Source organism: Tursiops truncatus, chromosome 11 (assembly GCF_011762595.2).
Source record: "Tursiops truncatus isolate mTurTru1 chromosome 11, mTurTru1.mat.Y, whole genome shotgun sequence".
Classification (NCBI taxonomy): Eukaryota; Metazoa; Chordata; class Mammalia; order Artiodactyla; family Delphinidae; genus Tursiops; species Tursiops truncatus.
In genome coordinates this window covers 38,748,603-38,774,972 of record NC_047044.1, presented here as the reverse complement: position 1 = coordinate 38,774,972, position 26,370 = coordinate 38,748,603, and the positions used below count along the sequence as shown (strand labels likewise).

General features: G+C 36.2%; 1 protein-coding gene across 1 annotated transcript in view; it reads right to left on the bottom strand.

Annotated features, from left to right (window-relative positions):
* PAWR (pro-apoptotic WT1 regulator) overlaps positions 1 to 26,370 on the bottom strand; it is a 102,665-nt gene that overhangs the window by 17,966 nt on the left and 58,329 nt on the right. Inside the window, exons 3-4 of the mRNA XM_033866301.2 lie at positions 14,374 to 14,505; positions 4,951 to 4,985 (exon numbers count right to left, since the gene is read on the bottom strand). Coding sequence (XP_033722192.1) covers positions 4,951 to 4,985; positions 14,374 to 14,505 — 167 coding nt within the window. The remainder of the gene's footprint in view (positions 1 to 4,950; positions 4,986 to 14,373; positions 14,506 to 26,370) is intronic.

The following is a 26,370-nucleotide window of genomic DNA, read 5'->3' as shown; positions in this document are numbered from 1 at the left end:
ATAATCAGTGATTTATCCCCATTAGGTATTAGGTTTGTAAAGAACACTGTCATAATTGTGAATAACTGTGTTAACTGATCTTATTACCAAATTTAGCTCTGTTTATTTTAAAAACAGGGGCTTCCCTGGTGGCGCAGTGGTTGAGAGTCCGCCTGCCGATGCAGGGCACACGGGTTCGTGCCCCGGTCCGGGAAGATCCCACATGCCACGGAGAGGCTGGGCCCGTGAGCCATGGCCACTGAGTCTGCGCGTCCGGAGCCTGTGCTCCGCAACGGAAGAGGCCACAACAGTGAGAGGCCCGCATACCGCAAAAAAATAAAAAATAATAAATAAAAACAGAAATGTTTTTAACTTATTTTTGAGGGCTGGATATGTACAGCGCAAAATACCCAGAATAAAAGATTGTTTTATTAACTCCAAAAAGATTGTAACGTTCTATTCAGGAATGTTAACACAAATCTCTAACCAATACAATTCCAAAAAGAATCCCCCTCTGCCCTTAGCTACAAAGTATTAACCATAATGTGCAGAAAAGGAAAAAGAATAAACAGTATCATCAAAGATAAATACCACCATTTACCGAAATTTTCCCCTCTGGGAATTTTCATATTTTCTGTGGAAAGACTAGAAGGTGTTGTGTTGGGGGATAAAACTATCACGAGAACAAGATTGGCAGCATTATGAGATTACAGCTAAAGGAATTTCCCACTAAAATAGATATTTTAAACCTTAGCAATTAGAAGAAATACAAGACCCATGAGTAAAATCCTAGTTTTAGAATGGATACCAAATATTTAGAAGTATTAGGTAAGTCGGGGAATTACTAAATAACCAAGAAGTACATGACTGGTCTCCATATTTTTAATGTTTCACTACCTTATTCAATTCCACCACCACTGTCCCAAACAGTCCCTCACTCTGGGTAGGTCTTCTCTCTCTTCTCCCTTTAAACACACACACACACACACACACACACACACACAGCAACAACTAAAGATCAAAATCATCTCTCAGACTCTTTATTAAAATTGTGATACATATTCACTGTGGGAAACAGATAACATGAATCAATATCTCCAGTAACTCTACCAACCCAGAGATAACGGCTGTTATATTCTACAATATATTAGTAGTTCATAACCTTTTTGTATTGCAGATCTCTTTGAAAATCTGATGAAAAATATAGCTCTTCTCCCAGATAACCATGATATTCTTTTATATAGAATTTCAGCAGCTCATCAATAGAGTTCAAGTTAAGAACACATATATATTATGATAGATGTTGTTTTATATCATACTCTTTGTAATATGCTTTCCCTCTCTCCATTTAACATAAATAGGTAATAATTTTCCTATAATTATTAATTCCTATAATTAACGGTTTTCTAAAGAATCAGTTTAATGCCTGTATTGTAACTTTATATTAATATGCTATAGCTTATAACCTATCTCACTGTTAGAAATTTAAGTTTCTCCAGTTAGGGGCTATCATACTTGTTCATTTCTGGTGTGTTAAGTATAATGAATTATCCTAAAGAAATCACTATAAACTTAACCAAGTAAACATTCCACTAAGAAAATTACACATTGGGGGAAAAAAAAACCCCAAAAATACATAACCACTGATCCATCCTTCTTAAACCTTGAGTTTCAGAAATTTCAAGACTCCCCCCTCCAAATAATTATCCAAAGTTATTTAAACGTGTTTTAAAAAGGAGTTCAGTGAATATGTTAAGAGACGTTCTAGGTAAACAGGAGTTGATTCAATAAAATAGAGCTCAACTACAGTGACTGCTTAACAAACTCAATGCTTAAAAGTACATCCTTGATATTTGTAAGAAAAAAATTAATATTTAATCCATAATTTACAAGAGCACACAAACTAGTCTTGTGGGTGGCTTGTACCCTCTAATGACTTTTTCAGTTTGTCTAGTCGTATATATATCATAAGTTATTTGGTTTGCTGAAAATATTTTCTAACATATAATGCCAAATTTCTATCCTTTAGCCCATTCCTCCTTTTTTCACCCCCATTAATCAGCAGACACCCTTCTCCAAATAACATACATTCTCCAGTCTTTGCTACAACTTGCTGACAGATTAATGAAAGTAATGAACTGTTGATATACAATGTAACAAATTCCTCTAGATAAGGAATTGATAATTTCAGATCTAGATTTTGTGCTTGTTTTTATTTGGTGTGTGTTCAACTACGAGTTGCTATGAGTCCATGAATAATGACTAGAAACTTTAAAAAAAAATTGTTGTTGTTTGTTTTATAACAGTATTAAACATGGCTAAACCTTTGAGAGCTAAAAAGTAACAAACCATGTGCTTTAGGCTATGAAAATAAAAGAAGTAACAAGTATATGAACAGGTCACAAGTAAAATAATGGTCTAAAAAATGGGTGGGATGGGGAAGGGAGGGAGATCCAAGAGGGAGGGGATATATGTATACATATAGCTAACTAACTTCACTGTACAGCAGAAACTTATACAACATTGTAAAGCAATTATACTCCAATAAAAAAAGCTTAAAAATAAAAACATACATCATGTGAAATCAATTTTCTACCTAATTTAACACAATATGTAAATAAAGCTTTTGATGAGGATTTGTAAATTATTCCCCTAATGATTCTACCTAAAGAATGCAAATCTGAAAAGTGCCAATTATAATTTAAGGTTTATAATTTAATAAGGATTAAATATGTATGAATGATACAGCAAACTTGGTAAGTTACTGAAGTTTATTTTTATTCCCCAAACCAAAAACTGATGATAAAAACTCTTTTGGTTTGAAAATGTGGCCTGGAAATAGGCCAAATCAAAGCTATTTGATTGGCAATGCTTGCTAGCAAAAGAAAAAAGAGTCTTTCCAGTTTAAACTATTCATGTTAAGTAAAAATTACCAAGCACAAGTTTCATTATAGCTACATCAAAATTACTCAGAAATGAAAATAAAAGCAGCAGCAGTGGCAAACATATCAGACCTACTTAGTCAACTGTTGATTACCTTGGCCTTCTTATCTCTTTTAAAAGGTAAACACTGGGACTTCCCTGGTGCCACAGTGGTTAAGAATCCACCTGCCAATGCAGGGGACACGGGTTCGAGCCTGGGCCTAGGAAGATCCCACACGCCATGGAGCAGCTAAGCCCTTGCGCCACAACTACTGAAGCCCACGCACCTAGAGCCCACACTCTGCAACAAGAGAAGCCACCGCAATGAGAAGCCCACACACTGAAACGAAGACCCAACATGGCCAAAAATAAATAAATTTATTTATTTTTAAAAAAGTTAAACATTGAGTTTTATCTATATAACAACTTAGTATTAAAATTAGAGCTCTTCTTAATCAATGTTTTATTTTAGATGAATTATAATAACCACAACTTTTAACCAAATATTTTAAACTTTAACGTAAAAGTAGGGCAAGACAGAGGTTTTATATGTATAAATCTAGGTAGACTGTCTTGTGCAAGCATGCGAGTTCTGGAGTCAGGTTGCCCGAGTTAAAATCCAGACTCTTCTGTTCACTAGCTTCGTAAGCACAGTGAAATGATTCTACCTCTTTATCCCACTTCACTCACCTATAAAATAAGAGTAAATATTATACCTACAGTACCTACCTTACAAGATAACTTTGGGAATTGAATGAGATCTCTACGTAAAGCTTCTTGGACATTATAAGCACTTGATAAGATTTACCATTATTCCATTAATTATTAGCACAAGCATGACCACACCTTCTGCAACCTTCATGGCTTCAACAGGGAAAGAAGCTAATATCTCAGTCATCTCCATTAAACAACTTATACTTAATTGTGATTTTCCTCCTATACACGTGTACACACACTCAAACACATTTTCTGATAAAAGCATTACTCCTTGTGTATAGCTGGTGCTATGGACTTGCTAGGGTCTGAATGTTTGTGTCCCCCCAAAAATTCTGTTGAAATCCTAACGTCCAATGTAAGGGTAATAGGAGGTGAGGCTTTGGGAGGTGCCTAGGTCACAAAGGTGGAGTCCTCATGAATGGAGTTAGTGCTCTTATAAAAGAAATCCCACAGAGCTCTCTAGCCCCTTCCACCATGTGAGGACACAGTGAGAAGCTGTTAGTCTGCAACTGGCAAGAGGGCTTTCACCAACCAGAACCTGACCCTGCTGGCTCTCTGATCTCTGACTTCCACGCTCCAGAATTGTGAGAAATAAATTTCTGTTGTCTGTGATATTTTGTTATAGTGGCCTGAATGAACTAAGATCAGAATGAATTGGATACTCCCAAAATTCATATGCTGAAAGCACTAACCCCGATGTGATGGTATATTTGGAAGCAGGGCATTTGGGAGGTAACTAGATTTAGATGAGGTCATGAGGGTGGGGCCCTCATGATGGGATTAGTGCCTTTATCAAAAGAGACACCAGGGAAGCCACCCCTTCTCTCTCCACCACTTGAGGACAAAGTAAGAAGGCAGCTCTCTGCAAGTCAGGAAGAGAAGCCTCATCAGAACCAGACCATGCTGACACTGTGATCTTGGACTTTACAGCCTCCAGAACTGTAAGAAAATAAATTTCTGCTCTAGCCATCCTGTCTATAGTATTTTGTTATGGTATCCCAAAGCTGACTAATACAGATGGTATATCTGTATTTTCAGTGTTTAAATACACAAGGGAAAATGACACAGTTTTTCTTTTGCTAAGTTCATCAAACCCTTACAAATTCATGGTGTTTGCAGTATTCAAAGACTGTAGAGTATGTCAGAATAAGTCATGGTCAGAAAGACACTACACTCCTGCCTACGATGTAATTTCTTTTTAAGAGCACAATATTAAGGTTTCTTATTTTTCAAACAGCTGTTTGAAACAGTTCTAGTTAGTTAAGCCATGGTCAGGAAGACATTACACTTATGTCTACAATATGTTGTTAGTCATAACTTAAGGATTCTTACCTTTTGTATCTGCCTGAAACTGTTCTAGATGGCTCCTGTAAAGTAAAAATAAAAAATGACATATCAGTTTGGGTATGTGTATAAGCACACAATTCCGTATTCCATAAAACTACTGACAGAGAATACTGGAACAATTACCATTGTTTTTTTTAATAATTATTTTATAGATTTAGTTATTTTTACTTATTTATCTTTGGCTGCATTGGGTCTTCGTTGCTGCTCGCGGGCTTCCTCTAGTTGCAGCAAGTGGGGGCTACTCTTTGTTGTGGTGTGCGGGCTTCTCATTGCGGTGGCTTCTCTTGTTGTGGAGCACGGGCTCTAGGCGCACGGGCTTAAATAGTTGTGGTATGCAGGCTCAGTAGTTGTGGCTCGCAGGCTCTATAGCGCAGGCTCAATAGCTGTGGCGCACAGGCTTAGGTGCTCTGCGGCATGTGGGATCTTCCCAGACCAGGGCTCAAACCCATGTCCCCCTCATTAGCAGGAGGATTCTTAACCACTGCGCCATCAGGGAAGTCCCTTTAAAACTATTTTTGAAACCACAGGAACTAGATTTAAATGTTTAATCACTGGTTATTTAGATAAAGCAGAAAGAAATACTAAGGTTATGTGTATGCACTCAAAGTACATTTTATTGAATGTAGATAATAATGATTCCATATGGAACTTTTCCCCTTAAGTTTCACAAACAGTACTCCAACTAACATTTTATCAAGGTTTTCTTTCATAAAAGTCTCTAATCTTATTTTATATGAACTAAAACTTAAGGCACAGACCTTGAATGATATCTGTCTAAATATGCATTAGAAAAAATGCTAATAATGCCTTAAGTTCCAAAACATAACACCTCTCTCACTTTGGTTATAAATGAAATATTTCAAAACATGACATCAGCTTGATTATCCAGACTATCTCTTGCTGCAATGAAATAGGCAAAATTGCTAAATAAGAATAGCCCTTGTTGCATTTACTGATTTGTGGGTAACTGATATATTGATTGTAATGGTAGAAACAACCTGGCAATAAATAATATTTCTGAGGCTTAAAGTAGGCATTTTCCCCTAACATGATAAAACTTAAGACTAATACACATTTAGAGTAGAATTTTAATAAATACAGAAAGGTGAAATGGAGGATGTTGGAGGATGTTTTCAGCAACACTACACTATCGTGGCATTATACTAATGTTATACTTTGACCCAACTATAAATGACTTAAAGTCAGTTATCAGGTAAGTTTCCATTTATGTATACTAATAAGTTGTATAATATCTGTTTTCTACGTTTCTCACAGCTTTTTTTTTTTTTAAACAACTAGTGACTTAAAACATATGTCAACTTTTACGGTATTTTCTCTACAGCTAGTTTGGTGCAACTGATCAAATGACAACTTGGACATACTTGATCAAATTATTCCATGCTCATGTCCAAGATGTATAAACAATAAGATTTAAGCCTATTTCTGTATAACTAATATTCAAGAGCTAAGATTCTAAAGCAGACCAACAACTCTTAAGCTTATTGTTTATTGGTTAGATGTGAATATGGTTTTTATTAGACAACACTTAAGCTTACTGTTTATTGGTCAGATTTGAATACAGTTTTATTAGATTATACATTTTGTAACTAAATGTTATTTCACAGTGACTCTACTAATCAAATTCTATTGCTTAGGGACTTCCCTGGTGGTGCAGTGGTTGGGAATCTGCCTGCCAATGCAGGGGACACAGGTTCAAGCCCTGGTCCAGGAAGATCCCACATGCCGCAGAGCAACTAAGGCCGTGTGTCACAACTACTGAGCCTGCACTCTACAGCCTGCGAGCCACAACTACTGAGCCCGTGTACCACAACTACTGAAGCCCGCACACCTAGAGCCCGTGCTCCACAACAAGAGAAGCCACCACAATGAGAAGGCCGCACACCACAACTAAGAGTAGTCCCTGCTCACCACAACTAGAGAAAGCCTACGTGCAGCAACAGAGACTCAATGCAGCCAAATATAAATAAATAAATAATAAATTTATATATATATATAAAAAATTCCATTGCTTAACAATGGAATGTTCCCCAAATTGGATAGACAATATTAGCAGAGATTGGGAGGGGTGGTAGCCTGCTTCTCATGTGTATTCAAGACTCACATTTACAGATGGAATTTAACTATTCCCTGCCAAAAAGAGGAAACTGAAATGATAGAAAAAAAAAAAAACATCAGCCCCTATAGTGCAGTAAAAGAGTCCCTTATAACTTTAAGGAGGAAAATTCTTGTTGTTTCTATACATTAATACAAAATTCTACACAAATATAAACCTTAGATTTGTTAACTAGAAGCCTCTATATTTCTGTGACCACAAAGATTTCCAAGCAAAGAGTGATAACGTCATAATTACTATAACTGTGAAAGTTGAAAATTCCATTCTAAGTGTGTGGGGGGAGAAGAAATACCTTCAGTATCACTGAAATTGCTTGTAAAAAATATGAATGCTAAGACTATATTGGTCTTAAAAGTTTCAAAGACTATGTAATTAGACCTTCCAATAACCCTAAAGTTTATTATACAACTGATTTAAAATATACTTTTCCTGAAATAATCTTTCTTGTAATGGGTGGTTTATATTACAAAAGGGAGGGGGAAAGGCCTATGTAGAGCTTAGAAAATGTTGGCAAAGCACGAACTGTTTTATGTGAGTTTAAATAAAACATTCTGCTTCATTCAAGCTTAGAATGGTCAATAAGGAAATTCCACGAACATTGTCTTTACAGGTGCAGTGGCAGATCAGCACTTGTAAAGTATAAACGGATATAAAAGCATATGTGAAATAAGATCAGACAAATACAGGCCCAGTAGAATATAGTAAAATAATACTGAAGTTATTCAAATAAACTTGAATAACTTCAGTATAGCCCTTGGTAAACTATGGCATACCATGGTAACTGGCCCTCAGGACTAACTTTAAAATACCTATACTGGTATATATAATATACTAAGATACAATGTTGAAGATGAATGCAGAACAGAATATCTGTAATGTACAATTGAGAAAAATAACTTTAAAAATGAGAATAAAATAAGGACATTATCAAATTAACAAAGATTTTAAAAGGAAAAACTAAATAATAACCAATATTTGTAACTATAAATGAAGTATAACCTTTAAAAATTGTGAATCACTATATTGTATACCTGTAACTTGTATAGTATTGTATAGCAACTGTACTTCAATTAAAAAAAAAAAAAAAGGAAAAGCTCATTATTCCCCTCCTTTCCTGAACGCCTTAGTCCTAAAGCCATTAGGTGGGGCAGAGCAAGGTGGGGAGGAAACAAGGTGGCCCCAACCAGGGTATCAGAATACCGGAACACTCCATGAAGAAGAGCTGCTTGGCAAAAAGAATCAGAGTCCAAGAAAACTGAGGCCAGCATCCATACAGCAAGGGGACTTAGCCTGGCATGAGAAATCAGAGCCTGAGCAGAATGAGGAGGGGTCTACAAAGCATGAAAGGGAAGTTAGGTTATCAGGCCTGAGGCAAGGTCAGAAAGGGAGTCCCAGGAAGGGATACTGAGAGCCCCAAGCATGGCGTGATGGTCATCCATTCATGAGGGGGGCCCAAAATGGGGATTTAGAGCCCCAGAAGGGTAAAGAAGATGTTCCCTCAAAAAAGGCAGCCTGGGGCTTCCCTGGTGGCATAGTGGTTGAGAGTCCGCCTGCCGGTGCAGGGGACACGGGTTCGTGCCCCGGTCTGGGAGGATCCCACATGCTGCGGAGCAGTGGGCCCGTGAGCCATGGCCGCTGGGCCTGTGCGTCTGGAGCCTGTGCTCCGCAACGGGAGGGGCCACAGCAGTGAGAGGCCCGTGTACCGCAAAAAAAAAAAAAAAAAAAAAGGCAGTCTGGCATGGAGAATTCACAGCCCTTGCAAGGTGTGGAGAGGATCTCTGTAGGGCATGACCAGGGCTGACGTGCCAGAGCCCAAATAGGATGAAGAGAGTGTCCACAGAGTGGCAGCCTGGCCTGGAGGTGTCAAAACCCAATCAGGTGATAAGGGGTCCCCATGACGGAGTAATCCAGCATGAGGTCTCAGTCTGAGCGGGAACAAAGGAAGACCCTAAGGAAGAGCAGCCTGTCACAGGATGGAGAAGCTAAGCAGGGTAAGGACGGAATCCACAGAGGGGGTGAACTGGTGTGAGGAGTCACAACTCAAGCACGGTAAAGAGGGCAACCTGCAGCTTCACAAGGGATGCCCAAGCCTGAAGAAACTGAGGAGAGTGTTCATGCACAAGGTAAAGCCAACGTATGATGTCAGAACCCACTCGCGGTACGGAGGGCATACGTGTGGGGAAGGAGTGGCAATGGGAAATAGGTTACATATAGGGGAATTGACTAAATAAGAAAACACATTAAGAATAACGGGAAACAGGTTCCTCAGTGTCACAAAAGGGAGTTACAAATACTAGATTTAAGTCTTGTGATATTAGATTAGAATTGGCCATATTGGTATAAATTAGTTTCAGTATCTACATAGATAGATGTAGTTACCTAGGTAGGTAGGCAGGCAGCAGACAAACAGATATGTATACGTATGCATGTACATAGAGACACACACAGTAGGTCTGTACATAGAGAGGGACTACAAATGGTGACATCTCAATAACATGAACATAACTACAGCCCAGATCTTGGCTTCACAATATCATTTACCAGTAAAAGGAATCAGGGCTCCTTAGAGAAATAGCTGCTAGCTTCCAAGACTGGAGTAAGAAGCTAAAGATGAGTCTGCATTATCTTATTATGCCAGAAAACAAAGAAGTATTCCAAGAATGATGGAGATGTAGCAAAGGATACAAAAGGTTACAGGGGCTCTCACTGGCCAAATTTGGGATAAAGTGACTATTAAAATAAATAATGATGTGCTGTGGTAGGCAGAATAATGACCCTCAAAAGATGTTCACATTCTAATCTCTGTAACCTTCAAATATATTAGGCTACATGGCAAAGGGAAATTAAGGTTGCTAAATCAACGCCACTAAACAGGGAGATTATACTGGGTTATCTGATGGGCCCAATGTAATCACAAGGGTCACTGAAAGTGGAAGAAAGAGGCAGAAGAAGGTCAGAGGGAGATATGGAAAAGAATAAAGGTCACAATGCTGACTTTGAAGGAGGAAGAGGGACAAGGAATACAGGTAGCCGCTAGGAGCTGGAAAAGGCAAGGAAACTGATTCTCCCCTACAGCCTCCAGAAAGGAATGCAGCCCTGATTTTAGCCTTTGATTTCAGTCCATGATTTTATTAGTCCAGTGAGACTTCCAACTTACAGAAGTGTAAGTTGATAATTTTGTGTCATTTTAAGATACCAAATTTGTGGTAATTTGTTATAGCAGCAATAGAAAACTAATACTGATGGTAAGTAAAACCCATCAGATAAAATAGGTAATAGTGAGTTGATACAGATATACAGATATAAATAGATGATAGATAAATGGACAGAGATAAATAGAAAGTTTGATGGAGATTAAGGTATCTACATGGTTCAAAGCACTTATCCACAAAATACTTATTAAGAAGGGGCAGTGAAGCCTGGCAAATACCACCTTCATCACACGACCAAAGTGATCATCATCAGCAATGGAACAAACTAAAATCATGTGTCACCTGATAGGATACACAATGAGAAAAACATAGCACCAATTTTGTGACATTCCTGACAAAGACATATAACCTGAATCTAATTATAAGTAAATATTAGATAACCCAAACTGAAGGTCACATCACAAAATAAATAACCTATAATCTTAAAAAGTGTTAAGATTAAGAAAGTTAAGGAAAGACTGTATCAGACTGAAGAAGAGATATAGTGACTAAATAGAACATGTGATTCTGAATTAGACCCTCTTGCTATAATTTAAGACATGACTGGGACAACTGGCAAAACTTGATGATGGCTGAATATGTTAGATGGTAAAAGAATGTGTCAATTTTAATTTCCTATTTTTAAGAGGTGCGTTGTGGTTATGTAGGAGATCTTGTTTGTAGAAAACACACAGTGTAGTATTGGGGGTAATAGGGCATCAAGTTAGCAACTTACTCTCAAACATTTTAAGGGAAAAAAATTCTCTGTACAGTACTTGCAACTTTTCAGTAAACTTGAGATTGTTTTAAAAGGCAAATCAATAAATAATCAAAGAAAGGAGAAAAATAAAACTCATAAATGTCCTCTCACAAAATGCCATTATTTACATAAACTGATAAACTTTTCTTCATAAGTAATTTAGGCAATATGTATCAGAAATTTTTAAAATCTTTAAAATGCATTATGGGGAATTCCCTGGCGGTCCAGTGGTTAGGACTCTGTGCTTTCACTGCAGGGGGCACAGGTTCGATCCCTGGGGGAACTAAGATCCTTCAAGCTGCAAGATGCGGCCAAAAAATAAATAAATAAAACATTTAAAAATGCTTTATGGCTTTTGGCCCAATAAGTTCATCTCTGGTAATCTGGCCAAAGAAAATAATTCAAAACACAAAAAGCTTATTTACTCTCCACAGATGTTAATTCCAGTATGACTTATAATAGTAAAAACGTTTAACCACTGAGGATTTGTATTAATGGGAAATTTGTGTCACCTATTACACACATTAAAAAAGAAAATTCTATGCTACTGAAAATAATACACAAAGAGTTTTGAATAACATGAAAAAAAATGTTCATGCTATAACACCTACAAAGAGAATTTTGGCAATACCATCAAAATTACAAATGCACATTCCTTTTCACCCAGAAATTCTAGTGCTAGGGTTTTATCCTACTGATTTACACACACATATGCAAAAGAACATATATTAAAAGGTTTTCACCACCACATTGTTTGTAAAAGCAAAAAATTATATATAACCTAAATGACCATCAACAGAAATTAGTTAGAAAAATTATGATACATATACAAAATAGAATATTCTGTGTTTACAAAAAAATAATAGGGAAGCTCTTTATGTACTCCACAATATTAAATGAAACGAACAGGATGCAAAACAGTGTGCTAAAAATTAGTGAATACATATATAGACATATATATACACACATATAGACATAAATTTGTTTATGGACTACCTCAAGAAGGATCTAGAAGGATGTGCAAGAAAAGAAAGCACTAGTTGCCTCCAAAGAAGGTAACCAGGTAGCTGAGGAAGACTTTTTACCTACACCTTCTTATGCTTTTTCCATTTTTTAGCATGTGATTGTATGCTTCTTTTAAAATTAGTTAAGCCTAAAGTTTAAAATTTAATAAACAGTTCATAAAATACATAAGGAGACCAAACTAGGTAATTTCCCGTCTTTTACATTTTCATTTTTTTCAAATTTTCTAATTGATCATGTATTATTTAATCAGAGAATTAATATATTACTTTAAAAACTGGCATATTATCTAGGGAAAAAACATGGTTAAAAATGTGTAAAATCATAGCTAAAAATATAAGAAAAAAATATAAAGTCTCATTTTTTATTACCACTACTCCATATTATTTGAAAAATGCCAAACAGAAACTTAAAACACTCTAATCTTTCACAGAGCTTACTGTTATGCCAAATTCATGTTCCCATTTCATTCTTCATTTAAAAAATTTGTTTAACTGATTCACATACATAATGCTAAGAAACAAAATCTCTCTGTCCTATTCAAGAAAAGCCTTAAAACAACCAATGATGCCAATATTTTCTCTCTCTTTTTGTTGTTTTTGAAGTTGGAGTTATAAATAAAATCTATATCTTATCTGAGTAATAGAATATGTGAGTTTAGGTAGTAACTCAGAGAGAGGTCAACTATGTAGACAGAAAAGTTCCTGTTCCCATTCCAACTTCAATGTGGCAATTTGGGATCCACTGGAGAGTTTTTGCCTCACTTTCATCCTAAGCACATAGCCTGGAATATACATACTTAAAACCAAGATCATCAGTGAGTTACATCCTAATTGCTAATGAAACAAACAAATAAACAAAAATGAGAGAAATGAAGGGCAGACCTAGGAAGAGACTAGAAAAGCTACAGGAAAGAAGATAAACTGGATAAGGCAGAAAGCTCCCCAGAGAGCCCGGATCAGCAGAGACTGCTACATATCTGGGTATAAACTTGGAAATAAACTAAACACTAGGCTCCTCAGCTTTGACTGGGTAAGGAACAGAAAGAAATCAGCCCTCTTTCCAAAAGCTGCTGCCTGATGTTAAGTGACATGACCAAGAACTAAAACCAGTTCTAGACTCAATCAAAATGCTATATTGTCTCTATCCCAATAAATTAAGCCTATGTCTTCTCCTGGAATAGGCACAGATTTAATTTCAACTTTGCTGTAATACACAAAAACAAAGGATACAAAGATACTTTAGATTATGAACAGTCACAGAGGTGCTGAGAGAAGCACTGCTGCTTAGCTTACACTATGTTATAATAGGGTATTCTAGCAGTAGCAACTGCAGTACAGGGGCACAGACAAACCCACATTACCATTCTTCGCATCAATGTATCTGCCTCAAAGAGCAGAGGAAAAAGAAGTTTTGCGTTCACATCCAAACCATTTCAAAATATTTTGCCTCTCTCTGCCAAATGCCTTCTATCATAACCTTGGAAATTAATAGACAAGTTTACATTTCATTTTTTTCATCGGTAAAACAGGGAGATATGTGTACTGCTCGGAAACTCCTTTTAGAGTAGTATCATAATAAAATGCACTTAAAAAGTCAAAGCTGGAACTCTGAAAAGGCAACACAGTAGCTTACAATCTCAAATTGTCATCAAATTAATTTAAGCTTAGATTTATCAAGATAATTCCCAAAGTACAGTTTATATGGAATGATTCTGAAGAGTGATTTGCTTTAAACTCAGGCACCCCAATGCCAACAACTCCCAATTTTCTGTGCTACAAGAAGCCAAGATAACAGCTAATTGGAAACTGACTTAAATTTTGTTTTAAAAAGTATTTTATAATTACACAGAAATATGGGTGTTTCTGGCAATTCACAATACTACATGTTGTGTTTTATTATTATGTTGAAACATTTGGCTTGGTAGACACTTGTTATTCAACTCTTTATTTGCTACATAATTCTAATGCAGATATCAGCCTGGAACAGTACTCTCCACTCACTTAAAACTCACTAATCCTTACTTTTTTAAGAGCAAAAGGGTAATTATTTTTCCTGCTTATTTTTACAACAGATACTGTTTAAACCTGCTTAGTCAGTAAATATTCACTGATCAGGAACTAAGGACCAAATACTGCTTACGTCAAAAAGTATTTAGATATAAGGAAAATCACTGGTTAAATCCATTTAAAGTACTTAAATGGAGTTGATGCAACCAAAATGAAACAGGAAAAATTATTAACAGTAACTTAAAAATTGTTAAAATAGCTAGTGACATTCTAGAATTTTTAAATACTCACTTGTAACAGATAGGAACTTCCTGGATCTAATAAGCTTACAGCCTCATTTTGCATCGTGTTCTGTTGTGTAATTGCATCTTCTCGTTTCCGCTCTTTCTGCCCAGCTTCATCATCTTCATATTCATCTAAGCACTGAAAGAAAGAATAGTTTCCATTTTACTTCTATATAATATTAATAAAATGTTTTGATAGTACGTGAAGATACATTTGATAGCATTAAGAAATACTAAGCATTCAGAAACTACACAATAAAAGTGTTCCTTTCAACAACTGGTACATTTAATTCCTATAAACTAAATTATCTGCTTAAAATCCAAACCTCCACATTCACACCCTTGTCAACATCTTTCTAGGCTCTAGGCTCTAACTACCAGTGACAAGGTTTGCTTAAAGGTAGGGTTCACTCTTTCTTCATCATTCAATCTTCAAGTAAATGGACTACCTTAAAGCACTTTTTGGAAGGTAACAAAAGACACACCACACAGACATGGAATGTAGAGTCTAACGGGAAGGGGTGTGTGTCTGTGTGTACATGTGCAGATAACTTAATAATAAAAGCCACTGAAGGTAGGGGTGTGTGTGTGTGTGTGTGTGTGTGTGTGTGTGTGTGTGTGTGTGTGTGTGTGTGTACGTGCGCACATAACTTAATGTTAAAGGCCATTTTCTACCTTAGTAGCCTATAAGTATCTTCACCTAGGGAGTAAGTCTTCTACAAACACTCTGTAGAAGAATTTAAAATTTAAAATTTAAAATTTAAAAAATGCGTTTAATTTGGAATTGCAGATATTAAAAAAAGAAGAATCTCAGATGATGGGAAGAACATATGGAAAAGCTTACATGAAAGGGTGCTGTTTAAAAAACCGAATCACCACCTGTGTTATCTACCCAGACTTTTTACATTAATAAAAAAAAAAAAAAACCAACAACCCATAAACAGAAACTAAACTCTATCCATTACACCCACTGTGAAATAGGTCATCTGTTCCTTGTAACTGAACACATTCTTAACCAATACACTGCCTGTGTGTGTTTTGTAAGAGACAAAAAATAAATAATATCTCTGCAGGCACTTTGTAAACACTAAGACACTGACCAAAGCACAGAATAGCAGGAAAGACAACAGTATTTACAAATTGTGCAAAGAGAAAAGAAAGGCTGAAGCCACTGTGCAAACCAAGAAGGATCCCTGGAGCATCTGAAATAGGAGAACACAGAAAATAAGCAGCACATTCAAAGACACAAGGTCCATAGCAGGGAGTATGGAAGAAAGCATCTGTTTGACATGGAGTCTTAAATCAGGATGATGTGGAGGGAAAGCTGGGGGACAGAATGGAAGGGATGAATTAAAGAAACAAGTAGGCTGAGATTCCAGAGAATGTTTAGGGTCTCTCCTGTAATGCAACTAACTATGTGTACAGGTGTCACCTGGCCCTCTTCTCACCCTGTGGGAACTGGGGCTTAGGTAACTGGTACAAGAAAAATGATAACACTGTGGCTACTGCTATTGCTGTGAGGAACAAACTGTTCTTGACTCCCAGGAGACTAGTGTCTTCTGCCAGGATCCATGAAACCAGAGCAGGCTAACTCGTTAGCTTGTAAGCAGGGTAAGATCTCAGATCCTTCAAAGTCCTTGACAGAGGTGAGTATTGGAAAGGCATATGCTCTGATCACAAAGAAATACAGATAATAAATAGCCTAAGAAGTCTAGACTTTTCATTACGTAACACTGAAACATGTTACAGTGCTACAATTCCCTGGAATATAAGTAAAACATGATCAAAACTGATTTGGGGAAAGGAACCTGTATACAGCAATTCAGAGTTCTGATTAACAGGGACCAAAAGTGGAGACTAAACAACATAGTAGGCAATGGGATCCTATGAAAAATGATATATCTGGGAATTCCCTGGCAGTCCAGTGGTTAGGACTCAGCACTTTCGCTGCCGGGGCCTGGGTTTGATCCTTGGTCGGGGAACTAAGAGCCCTCAAGCCTCTCAGCATGCCCCCCCCCCCAAAAAAAAGATGTATCTTAGGTGGAAACAGAATCAATAAAAGGAATCTAGTAAAGGGTACCAAAGTTTAAGAAATTAGTCCTGATTAGAAAACGAATCTCTCTTAGGACTTTTAAAAAGACTTTCTCAAACCAATAGACAGTATCATGTTTTATGCCAAAATATCAACAAAATTTAAATGCAAAGCCAGACTTAAGACACTGATGTCCACTATCAACAGGGTGGTTACCATCACTCTGGAAGTACTATTTGGTAAAACTAGGGAAGACGAATAAGAGATTTCAGCATCAGAAAGGCAAATTTTCATCATTTCAAATGATACAAATTTGTCAAAAATATTTTAGAATTACTACAGTTCCTTAAGATGGTTTTTCATTAAGCACACAGAAATAAATAGCTTCTCAGAGTAACATCAATAGCTAGTTAGATTATATAATTTTAAGAATAACCATAAAAATAAACTAAAAAAACTTTATGAAAAAACTATAAAACTTTACTGAGTGGTATAAATTAAGATCTCTTCTTAAGAAAAAAAAACTAATACTGAAGGTGTCAATATCTGTAAATCAATTCATAAGTTGAATTTATTTGGAAAGTAAGGGTGGATCATCTGGATGCATAATTACATAAGACACCCAGAAAAATTACTTCTTAAAGAGAGTTATGACAGAACACTCACTCTAACTAACATTAAAATGTATAAAACCACAACACCGAAAACTATGTGATAAAGATACTAGAACGGAAAAGAGAGTGGAGTACAGAAATTCTTCAATACATAGTACTGAGACAAGAGTCAGCAAGACTCTAAGACCTAGGAAGAATAAAAAGTGGTCTCATCTAGCCTTCTACTCTGTGAAAGCAATCATTCTCTGGTACCTGGGCTGTAAAAATCCCTGACCGTAGGATCAAATGTCAGTAGCATGAATTCTTAAATCATAGAGTAATATAGACTCACCAGCATTAAAAGAAAGCAGAAAAAATAAACTTCAGTAAATGTTTGCTAAATGAACCAAGATGAGACAAATTAGGGAAATGGACTGTTGCATACCAAGTTAAATTTCTGAATGTTCTTTTTCTTGGCAACACTCTTACACCCACTGACCTGGGAACCTATTTATCACACATACTATCTCTGTGGAGAGTGTGTACATCTTACTTTCCAGGAAGCTTTTAGAATAGGAATTACTTGATGAATCACAATTTCCCTCCAAAGTTCTTCTAGAAACCAGTATAGTTCTTTTAGCAACAAGCATCTTACAAATTCCTTAAACTATCTTACTTAACGGGGGATAACTACACCTGGAGGAACCATTTGGTAGAAATGGTGAGAAATAAGAAAAGACTGAAAGCAAAAAGGAACTGAGTTAATTGACAAAGGTAGGTAAAGACATCTCCTATTCTACTTCTTGTAAAGATTAATAATTTTCTAAGCACAGAAGCTGGCTGGTATCCTCAAGGGAGAGAGAGAGTTGGTCTTTAAATAAGTACTAGCAAAAATAAAACCAAAAAGAACCCTAAATATTTTTTAAAGCTTCTTTCTATGAATTATAAGCTTTTTATCTGGGAGGGGAAAAGATGAGAAGAAAATAGCTACTGATTTTATAGTATACTTACAACAGTAATGTGGGACTGAATCTCCTACCTCTCTTCTCAGCTCTCATTTATAGATAAATGTAATAAACATGTGAAAGTTATTCTCTCCTTTCACACAGATTAGAGAGGAAGTTGCATGGGAACTGAGTTAACAATTATTTGAAACAAACCAAAAAGTCAGATTTTATGAAATGATAATAATAAGCATCACTAATTCTCATCAAGCTCTTTGCTCTTCCCAAAGGTACATTTAGAGTGTTAATATTTTAGCAAATAAAACCTCAGAACAAAAAAGGAAATGTATGATTTTCATTGCTAATAACAAAGTATCAACACTGGAAAAAAAAAAGAAGCTACTTTGAATAATTTTTTATAACATGTAAGATTATTGCTCAGATCTGACAAAGTAACCAAATAAAAAGAAAATGGATTTTTTGTTAAGTCCTATTAGTTAGGATTCAAAAAACTGTACTTCATAGGAGCACAACAGAAAGTTCAGAAATAGATCTAAATAGACAAATTGTGTTTACAATGAAGTAGAAACTCTTACTGGTGGGAAAGAATGGGCTTTTTTTAAAACACATGGTTTGGGGATAACTGGATAACTATGTATTTTTTAATGTGAAATTGGATTTATTCCACATACTAGGATAAATTCCAGTACATCATTAAAAATGAGCAAGGGCTTCCCTGGTGGCGCAGTGGTTGAGAATCCGCCTGACGATGCAGGGGACACGGGTTCGTGCCTGGTCCGGGAAGATCTCACATGCCGCGGAGCGGCTGGGCCCCTGAGCCCAGCGGCCATGCTGGGCCTGTGCGTCCGGAGCCTGTGTTCCTCAACAGGAGAGTCCACAACAGTGAAAGGCCCGCGTACCACAAAAAAAAAAAAAAAAAAGAGCAAAAATTTGAACACTCTACCGAAGAAAATATAGGGGTGACAAATAAATACATGAAAAAAAGGCTCAATATCAGTACTTATTAGGGAAATGCAAATGAAAACCACAATGGGCTATCACTACATACCTACTGGAATAATAAAATTAAATATCGACTAAAATTAAAGTGTTAATGAGGATTTGAAACAACCGAATGTCTCCTATATTGCTGGTAGGAACTAACAGTGGCGTAGTCATACAGGGAAACGCTTGGCAGTTTCTTATAAATTTAAATATATGCTTACCATATGACCCCACAATTCTACTCCTAGTTAGTTACGAAGAGAAATGAAAACATATTCACTCAAACCTTACACAAAAACTTGAACAAAAAAAAAAATAAGGGCTTCCCTGGTGGTGCAGTGGTTGAGAGTCCGCCTGCCGATGCAGGGGACACGGGTTCGTGCCCCGGTCTGGGAAGATCCCACATGCCACGGAGCGGCTAGGCCTGTGAGCCACGGCCACTGAGCCTGCGCGTCCAGAGCCTGTGCTCCGCAACGGGAGAGGCCACAGCAGTGAGAGGCCCGCGTACCGCAAAAAAGAAATAAAATAAAAAATAAAATAAAATAAAAATCAGTTTTCATAATAGCCAAAATCTGGAAATAGTCCAAATGCACATCAACTGGTGAACAGATAACCAAGAGTAGTACAGCCGTGCAACAGAATATACTCAGTAACAAAAGAATTATGCTAAGACACCAGGAAATGAAGACTATATGCTGTGTGATTCAATTTCTGTAAAATTCTAGAGAAAGCAAAGTCATAGTAACAGAAAGCAGATCAGTGGTTGTCAGAAGCTGTGCCTGAGGGGAGCGGGCTGACTAGAAAGGGGCAGAATGAATGACGGAAGTGTTCTACATCCTGATTCTCATGGTGGTTTGCCCAGTTGTGCATATTTGTCAAAATTCATCAAATCACACTCTTAAGACAGTAGCATATTATTATATGTAAAAGACACCTTAATAAATATGACTTAACAAAGAAAGAAATATCGTGGAGGTACTGAACAAATGAGTTTAAAAAAAAACTGAACCTAAATCTGATTAAGACTCTAGATCCAACTACCAACTAAAGGAAATAGAGGGAATAGAACAATATATTAGACAACACCATGGAGATGCAATCATGAAAATCCAGATTGTGGGATATAGAAGACCACAGAGCAAACAGTCATCTGGGGCTACATAAGGTTTGTTGCTTTAAAAAAAAAAAACACTTTAAAAACCATTCTCAGCTCTCCATCATATAGAAATAAGCCTCTGCTGATCCCTGTTATAACTATAAAATACAAATGGCCAGTTCTTACAACTAATAAATTGTAAGAAAGGGAGAGAGAGGGAAAAGGAGAAGAGAGCCACAAATTTGAAACTCAAAGGACATATGAATGAATATCAATATATTGACCTCATTTGCATCCTTACTCAAAGAAACTATTTTTTTTTTCAAAGAAACTATTTTTAAAATAATCATTTAAGAGACAGTTCGAACAATGATGAAATCTGAAATTAAGTCTAAGGAGTTTCATGAGATTAAGGAACTATATTTAAGGTTTGACAGTGATATTGTTCTTTTGTTTTAAAAAGATTCCTTATATTTTAGAGACATGCTGAAATCTTTAAGAATAAAATAATAAGTCATCTGAGATTTGCTTGAAAATAACATAGGGATAGAATGGGTAGTGCGTGGTGGTATAGGTAAGACAAAACTGGTCAGGAGTTGATCACTGTTGAAGCTGAAGGATGTGGACATGGCGGACTTCACTGCACCATTCTCATGACTTTTATATTTGACCAAAATTCTCACAATAAAGTTCTAAAAGTAGCAATAAAATTTGACTGTGCACTGACTAAGTAACTAGAACTAGGTAAGTATCTTTCCTATGAAGCATAACATTTCTGCCTCTAGAGAACAAAATGGTGGAATATTATTTGAAAACTGTTTTCAAAGAAATGGAAATGTTTGCAATTTAATGTAGAGTGGGGAAAAATACTATGATGAATGATAAAAAGAAAAATATACATTATCTCTAGATTTTCTTTTTTTAAATTTATAACTGTCTATAAGTTATATTTTAGATTAAAAAATATAAGAACTCAGATTTTGGAATCAGAGAGACCTAGATTCAAATCCCACGTTGGTGAATTAAAATAGTAATAGCATCTACTAGTAACTGAATATTTTCTAGGTGTGTAGAGAGCACTGTTAAGCTCTAACATCTAGTATTTCAAATACAGGTAATTTTCACAAAAACCTTAGGAGGTGGGTACTACTTTATATAAGAGGGATGTGAGGATTAGAATTAAGTAACAGGACACAAAGTTGTTGAGGGGTACCGTCAGAACTCCAACCCAAGCAGCCTAACTACAAACCTCAACCTCAATTTTCCAACTACCAGTTGTAACCTATTCATCTGTCACGAAATCCATTTAGTGCTCTGCAACCCAGAGTTTATTTGAAGAAAAAGAAAAGGAACAGAACAGAAAATATCAGTGAGCACTTTTCTGTGAAACTTTGGTTTCACGTTATCTCTTGAGGGTCCTGGATCACTTTGCAGAACACAGAATTACTGGAAGTTACAGGAAAAAAAAGAGTGGTTATGAGTTGACTATTGTTGTAGCTGGATGACAGTTATATAAGGGGGGTTCATTTACTCTGTATTAGCTCTGTGTATGTTACCTTTTTTTTCCCCCATTTTTAAAGGGACTTTTAGGTTCTACCAGGTCTCACTTCCATGTTTATTTCAGTCACTGACAGCAGACCAAACTTCCCCAGGTCTCACCCATTCACTTGTACAGACTCTCATTTCCATACCACTCTGTACGGTCCCTAATCTGACCCAATCCTGTGTCCTTCCTCTCCCTTCCAAATCATTCCTCTGTGCGCCCTCTGGAATTCCTGCTGATTAACATTTTGCTTTCCTCAGCTACAGGATGAAACCTAGTTGGCTCCCTGAAAAAGCCCTTTCCCCTGTAGCTCAGTCAACTGGAAGCTATTTGTTTTTGAAGTTCTTTCATACCTTTGGGCCTGGTGGTAGGATTAGTGTATTCTCTGACTACCTCTCTGGAGCAAGTATCTCCTTTGGCCACAATGCTCTAGGCCAATGATTCTTATTCAGTCAATACCACTCCCTAAAAGGCATGGAATTTTGTGGTGGCATTTTTGGTCATATTGATGACTAAGAAATATTACTTGTTTATGGATTGGAAGCATGAAATGGATATCTTGCATTTGAAAAATTAGTCCCTCTAAGATAGAACTGACCCACGTCCCATCCAAATGTAAAATGTAATACCAAAAAGTCATGCGGTGAAAAATCTATTTGTAATTATCTGAGCCTAAACATATTTTACGGGGTGGTGATGCGGGGGGGCGGGGGGATGGGGGAGTGGAGGTTCCAGAGTTTTAAAATACATACAGATTTTTCCAGGAAGACAACTACCCTTTAAATCCAGAGAACATGATATTTCATTTGTTAGTAGCCTTATTTTTTTAAAGTTGCTCAACATTTTGGAAAAGGTCGCTGACAGCAAAACTATTTGTGGTATTTGACTCACTAATAAAGCACACTTTTATCAGTCCAAAAAAAGGTTTTTAATAATCAACATTTTATAAGTTCATAGACTAAAATAACTAAACAGGATCCATTTCATGGTAGCTTTTCCCTATTAATTTGAAAAAGCAGAACTCCACAAAATTCAGGAATCCAGAAAAAGCAACCAACATACCATTTGCCTACTTTAAACACAACTTGTATTAACATTTTTAAATGCTTCTAATATATGGAGAAGAGCATATTCAATAGAACTTTTTACTTAATAAGAATTCTTCAACAGTAAGTAAGCCTCAACAATCACTCATAACTATTATTTATCTGAAACTATGCACACACAACTAAAGAAAATACAATTTTAAAAAATATTTCAAATGCATTAAAAATTGTTAAAAATAATTTTTAATAAAATAAATGCTGAAGCCAAGTTTTGACACTTTCATAACTAGAATAAATTGTGTGGTATACTATCTAGTTCTTGGAAGAGCTCAGCTAGAGATTGCTTCACATTCCTTTTTCTTTTTTCACATTTGTTCCCTTTCATAAGTGAGGAGTCTTACAAATGAATTAAACAATTCATTCATCTCCAAACACTATTAACAATAGTTCTTAAAATCCATTCAAAAATACTAGTCCCCTTAATTTTCAGAATCCCTCCCCAAAAGTGTAATATCATGTTCTTCTTCCCAAATGCCTGTCTCTGTAACCTATGAACACCTGATCTTAATATAAGGAATCCACACAAATTCCTTAGGTGTTTCAGTTTTTCAGTAAATTTTTGCAAAGTATAATTACTTCTCTATAAAACTCTAACACTAGGGAATAGCACAATATTTTCAACATATGAATCAGAATGAGGAACAGAATTACAATAGAACTAAACAGCCAAGTAAGTTTAATTGTATTTATGTACAATAAATCATATAAATGTGGCTCTAAAAGCATGCTGATTTCCCTTTGCATTTTAAGCAATCTTAGCAAGGCTTTTAGGGAAGAGAAAAAAAACTATACAGCTCCAGGAGAGGGAAAAAAAGTCTGTATTCGGGATCACACAGTTACAAACCATGAATGTGGATAAGTGCCTGTACTTTCCAAAACGAAAAGTTACTGTGTCCGTGAAAGGTATTAGGGGAGCTAAGCTAGATTCCACTCGTTTTCTTCAGAGAGACCATGCCATCCTATCAGTACTACTGCTGCTTCATCTGCCTCCCACTCTGGTAACACCCCTTTTCATCCTCCATTAGTCCTTTATCTAGCATATACCACTCTGTCATCATTCAACCTCTGCCAAGCTATTCCTTCCCTTCCCTCCCTGTTCCTAAGCCAAGAGGTTTCTTTTGAAATGGTTAAACAAAAGGAACTTTACAACATTAACAAAAAGAAGAGTAAGATCAAATTAATAAGCATCTTTATGTGAAAAGAACTGAGCAAAATAAACAAATGACTGCTCTCCTCTCATTAGATAGCTGAAAAAGCCACATATATAACACAATGCTTAAAAACTGCCACACACACACAGCCTTAAGCTAGAAAGTTTGGAAACTAAGTGGGATAAATTATAATGTATGGGGCTTCCCTGGTGGCGCAGTGGTTAAGAATCTGCCTGCCAATGCACGGGACAAGGGTTCGAGCCCTGGTCCGGGAAGATCCCACATGCCACGGAGCAACTAAGCCCGTGCGCCACAACTACTGAAGCCTGCACTCCAGAGACCGTGCTCCGCATCGAGAAGTCAACGCAATGAGAAGCCCGTGCACCACAACAAAGAGTAGCCCCCACTCTCAGCAACTATAGAAAACCCGCCTGCAGCAGCAAAGACCCAATGCAGCCAAAAATTAAATAATAAATAAATAATTTTTAAAATAAAATAGAATGTATGAATTTTTCAGACTAATTATTAAACATCCTGATTAACTTTGTAAATTAGCAATGAATTTCATCTATCATACTGAATTAGGCTTTCTAACAACTTGCTAATATATTGATACTAATATAAGTACTTTGATTTCATGGATTTAAAAGCTGAGTTTGCACGAAGGTTAGCATTTTAGACAAAAATGAAATCTTATCTGTAAAGAATCTGAAAATATAACACTCCAAAAAAACAGGAAATGAAAACAGAATTTCATCCTTCCATAATTTTAAAGTACCTTCCCCACCTTAAATTCTACACCAATACTATCAGATATGACTCAGCCATGGACAATCCAACCTCGTGCTGGGATCCCATCAGATCTCAGGGCTAAGCAGTGTCAAGTTCTCTAAAGAGCAACAATATTCATGATTAGAGAGGCAGGCAGCATTCTCACTTTCAGCAATCTCAACAACAACAATAACTTAAAAACTACAGTTGGGTACTTTTTATTTAAACAGAAAATGAGATTTTCCTAATTACAAAATTAATGTACATTACAAGAAAACTTTTAAAATACAGAAAAGAAGAAATTAAAAATCATCCTTTATCTTAAAATAAACAACTGTCATCACTTTGGTACAAATCATTCTAGTACAACTTTTTCTTTCTTTTTTTTAAAATCCATATAATTGTAGGCATCCTGTTTTGAGATCTATTTACATGGCCTCTTCATTTTCAACAAAAATTTTAGTAGTTGCATAGTATGATACTAGATTTGTTTAATCAGATCTGTGTTGTAGGACATATAAGCTAAATAGCCTTTCATATAAATTTGTGTGCCTATCTCTAATTTTTATGGCTCTATAAACATGCTGCCAAATTTTCCTCCAAGAAGGTTAATGTTGTCTCACCCTTATTACTGTTTTAACCCTCTCCGAACATGTTAGGCAAATAATGGTTTCACTGAATCCTAGGTGAGCAGGATGAACTTGTGCTCTCTTTTTATTGGCTTTATGTATTTCTTTATGTATCTTCACTTTCTTCACTGATATCCTCTCTCAATTTTTATACTGGTTTATTCATTTCCTTAGTATGTCCAAAAGCTCTTCATATAGTAAGATGGTAACCTTTATCGTCAATTTTTTTTTCTAGCTCACCTTTTAATTCTGTTTAAGTTTTCCTTCTGAGATTTACTCCCTGTGGTTTTATGTTAAGAAAATGTTTTTCTTACTTTAAGATCTAATAAACAAGGACTTCCCTGGTGGCCCAGCAGTTAAGACTCTGCACTTCCATTGCAGGAGGCGCACGTTCGATCCCTGGTGGGGAAACTAAGATCCCACATGCCGCTTGGTGCAGCCAAACAAAAAAGTCCATGAATTCCAAAGTTCATGAATTCTGGAATTTGTGGATATTCCTATTTTTAAAAAATCTAATAAACACACATACTTTCTAACTTTTACCATCTCACTTTTTTAAACTTTTTAACTCATCTCATATTTAATTTCTTGTATAGGGAGTGAGTTTGGAATCTAATGATTTTTTTAGGGTAAGCCATTGTTCTAGCCACAGAAATGGACTAACCCAGAACTGCAACACTGGCGGGAGGCTGTATGAGTAACAGCCCTGGGAGGAGCTCAGCAACCCCTCCAGGTTCACACCTAGGGGCTCTTAAGCAACCCCTATCTCCTCACCACTGATTCAAAATGCCATCTTTATATTTTTATATATGGCTATGTTTTAGCTTTCTATTCTGTTCCATTGATCTATTTACGTTAATGCTCAAATCATATTATTTTTATCATTAAAAGTTAATAGTATCTAGTAGTATCTAACAGTTTCCTTGATTATTATTCATTATTCAACTCTCTTGGCTATTCCCAGATGACAAATTCTCCTGGTACAATGGAATAATTATTTCAGTACATTTGAAATAATGTATAAATTATTTGGAGAAGTCTACCGACAACATTAATTAGCTGTGTGATCTTCTAAAATGGGAACAGCAGTACCGACATAACAAGTTTGTGCAATAAGTTAGAACTAAGGAAATG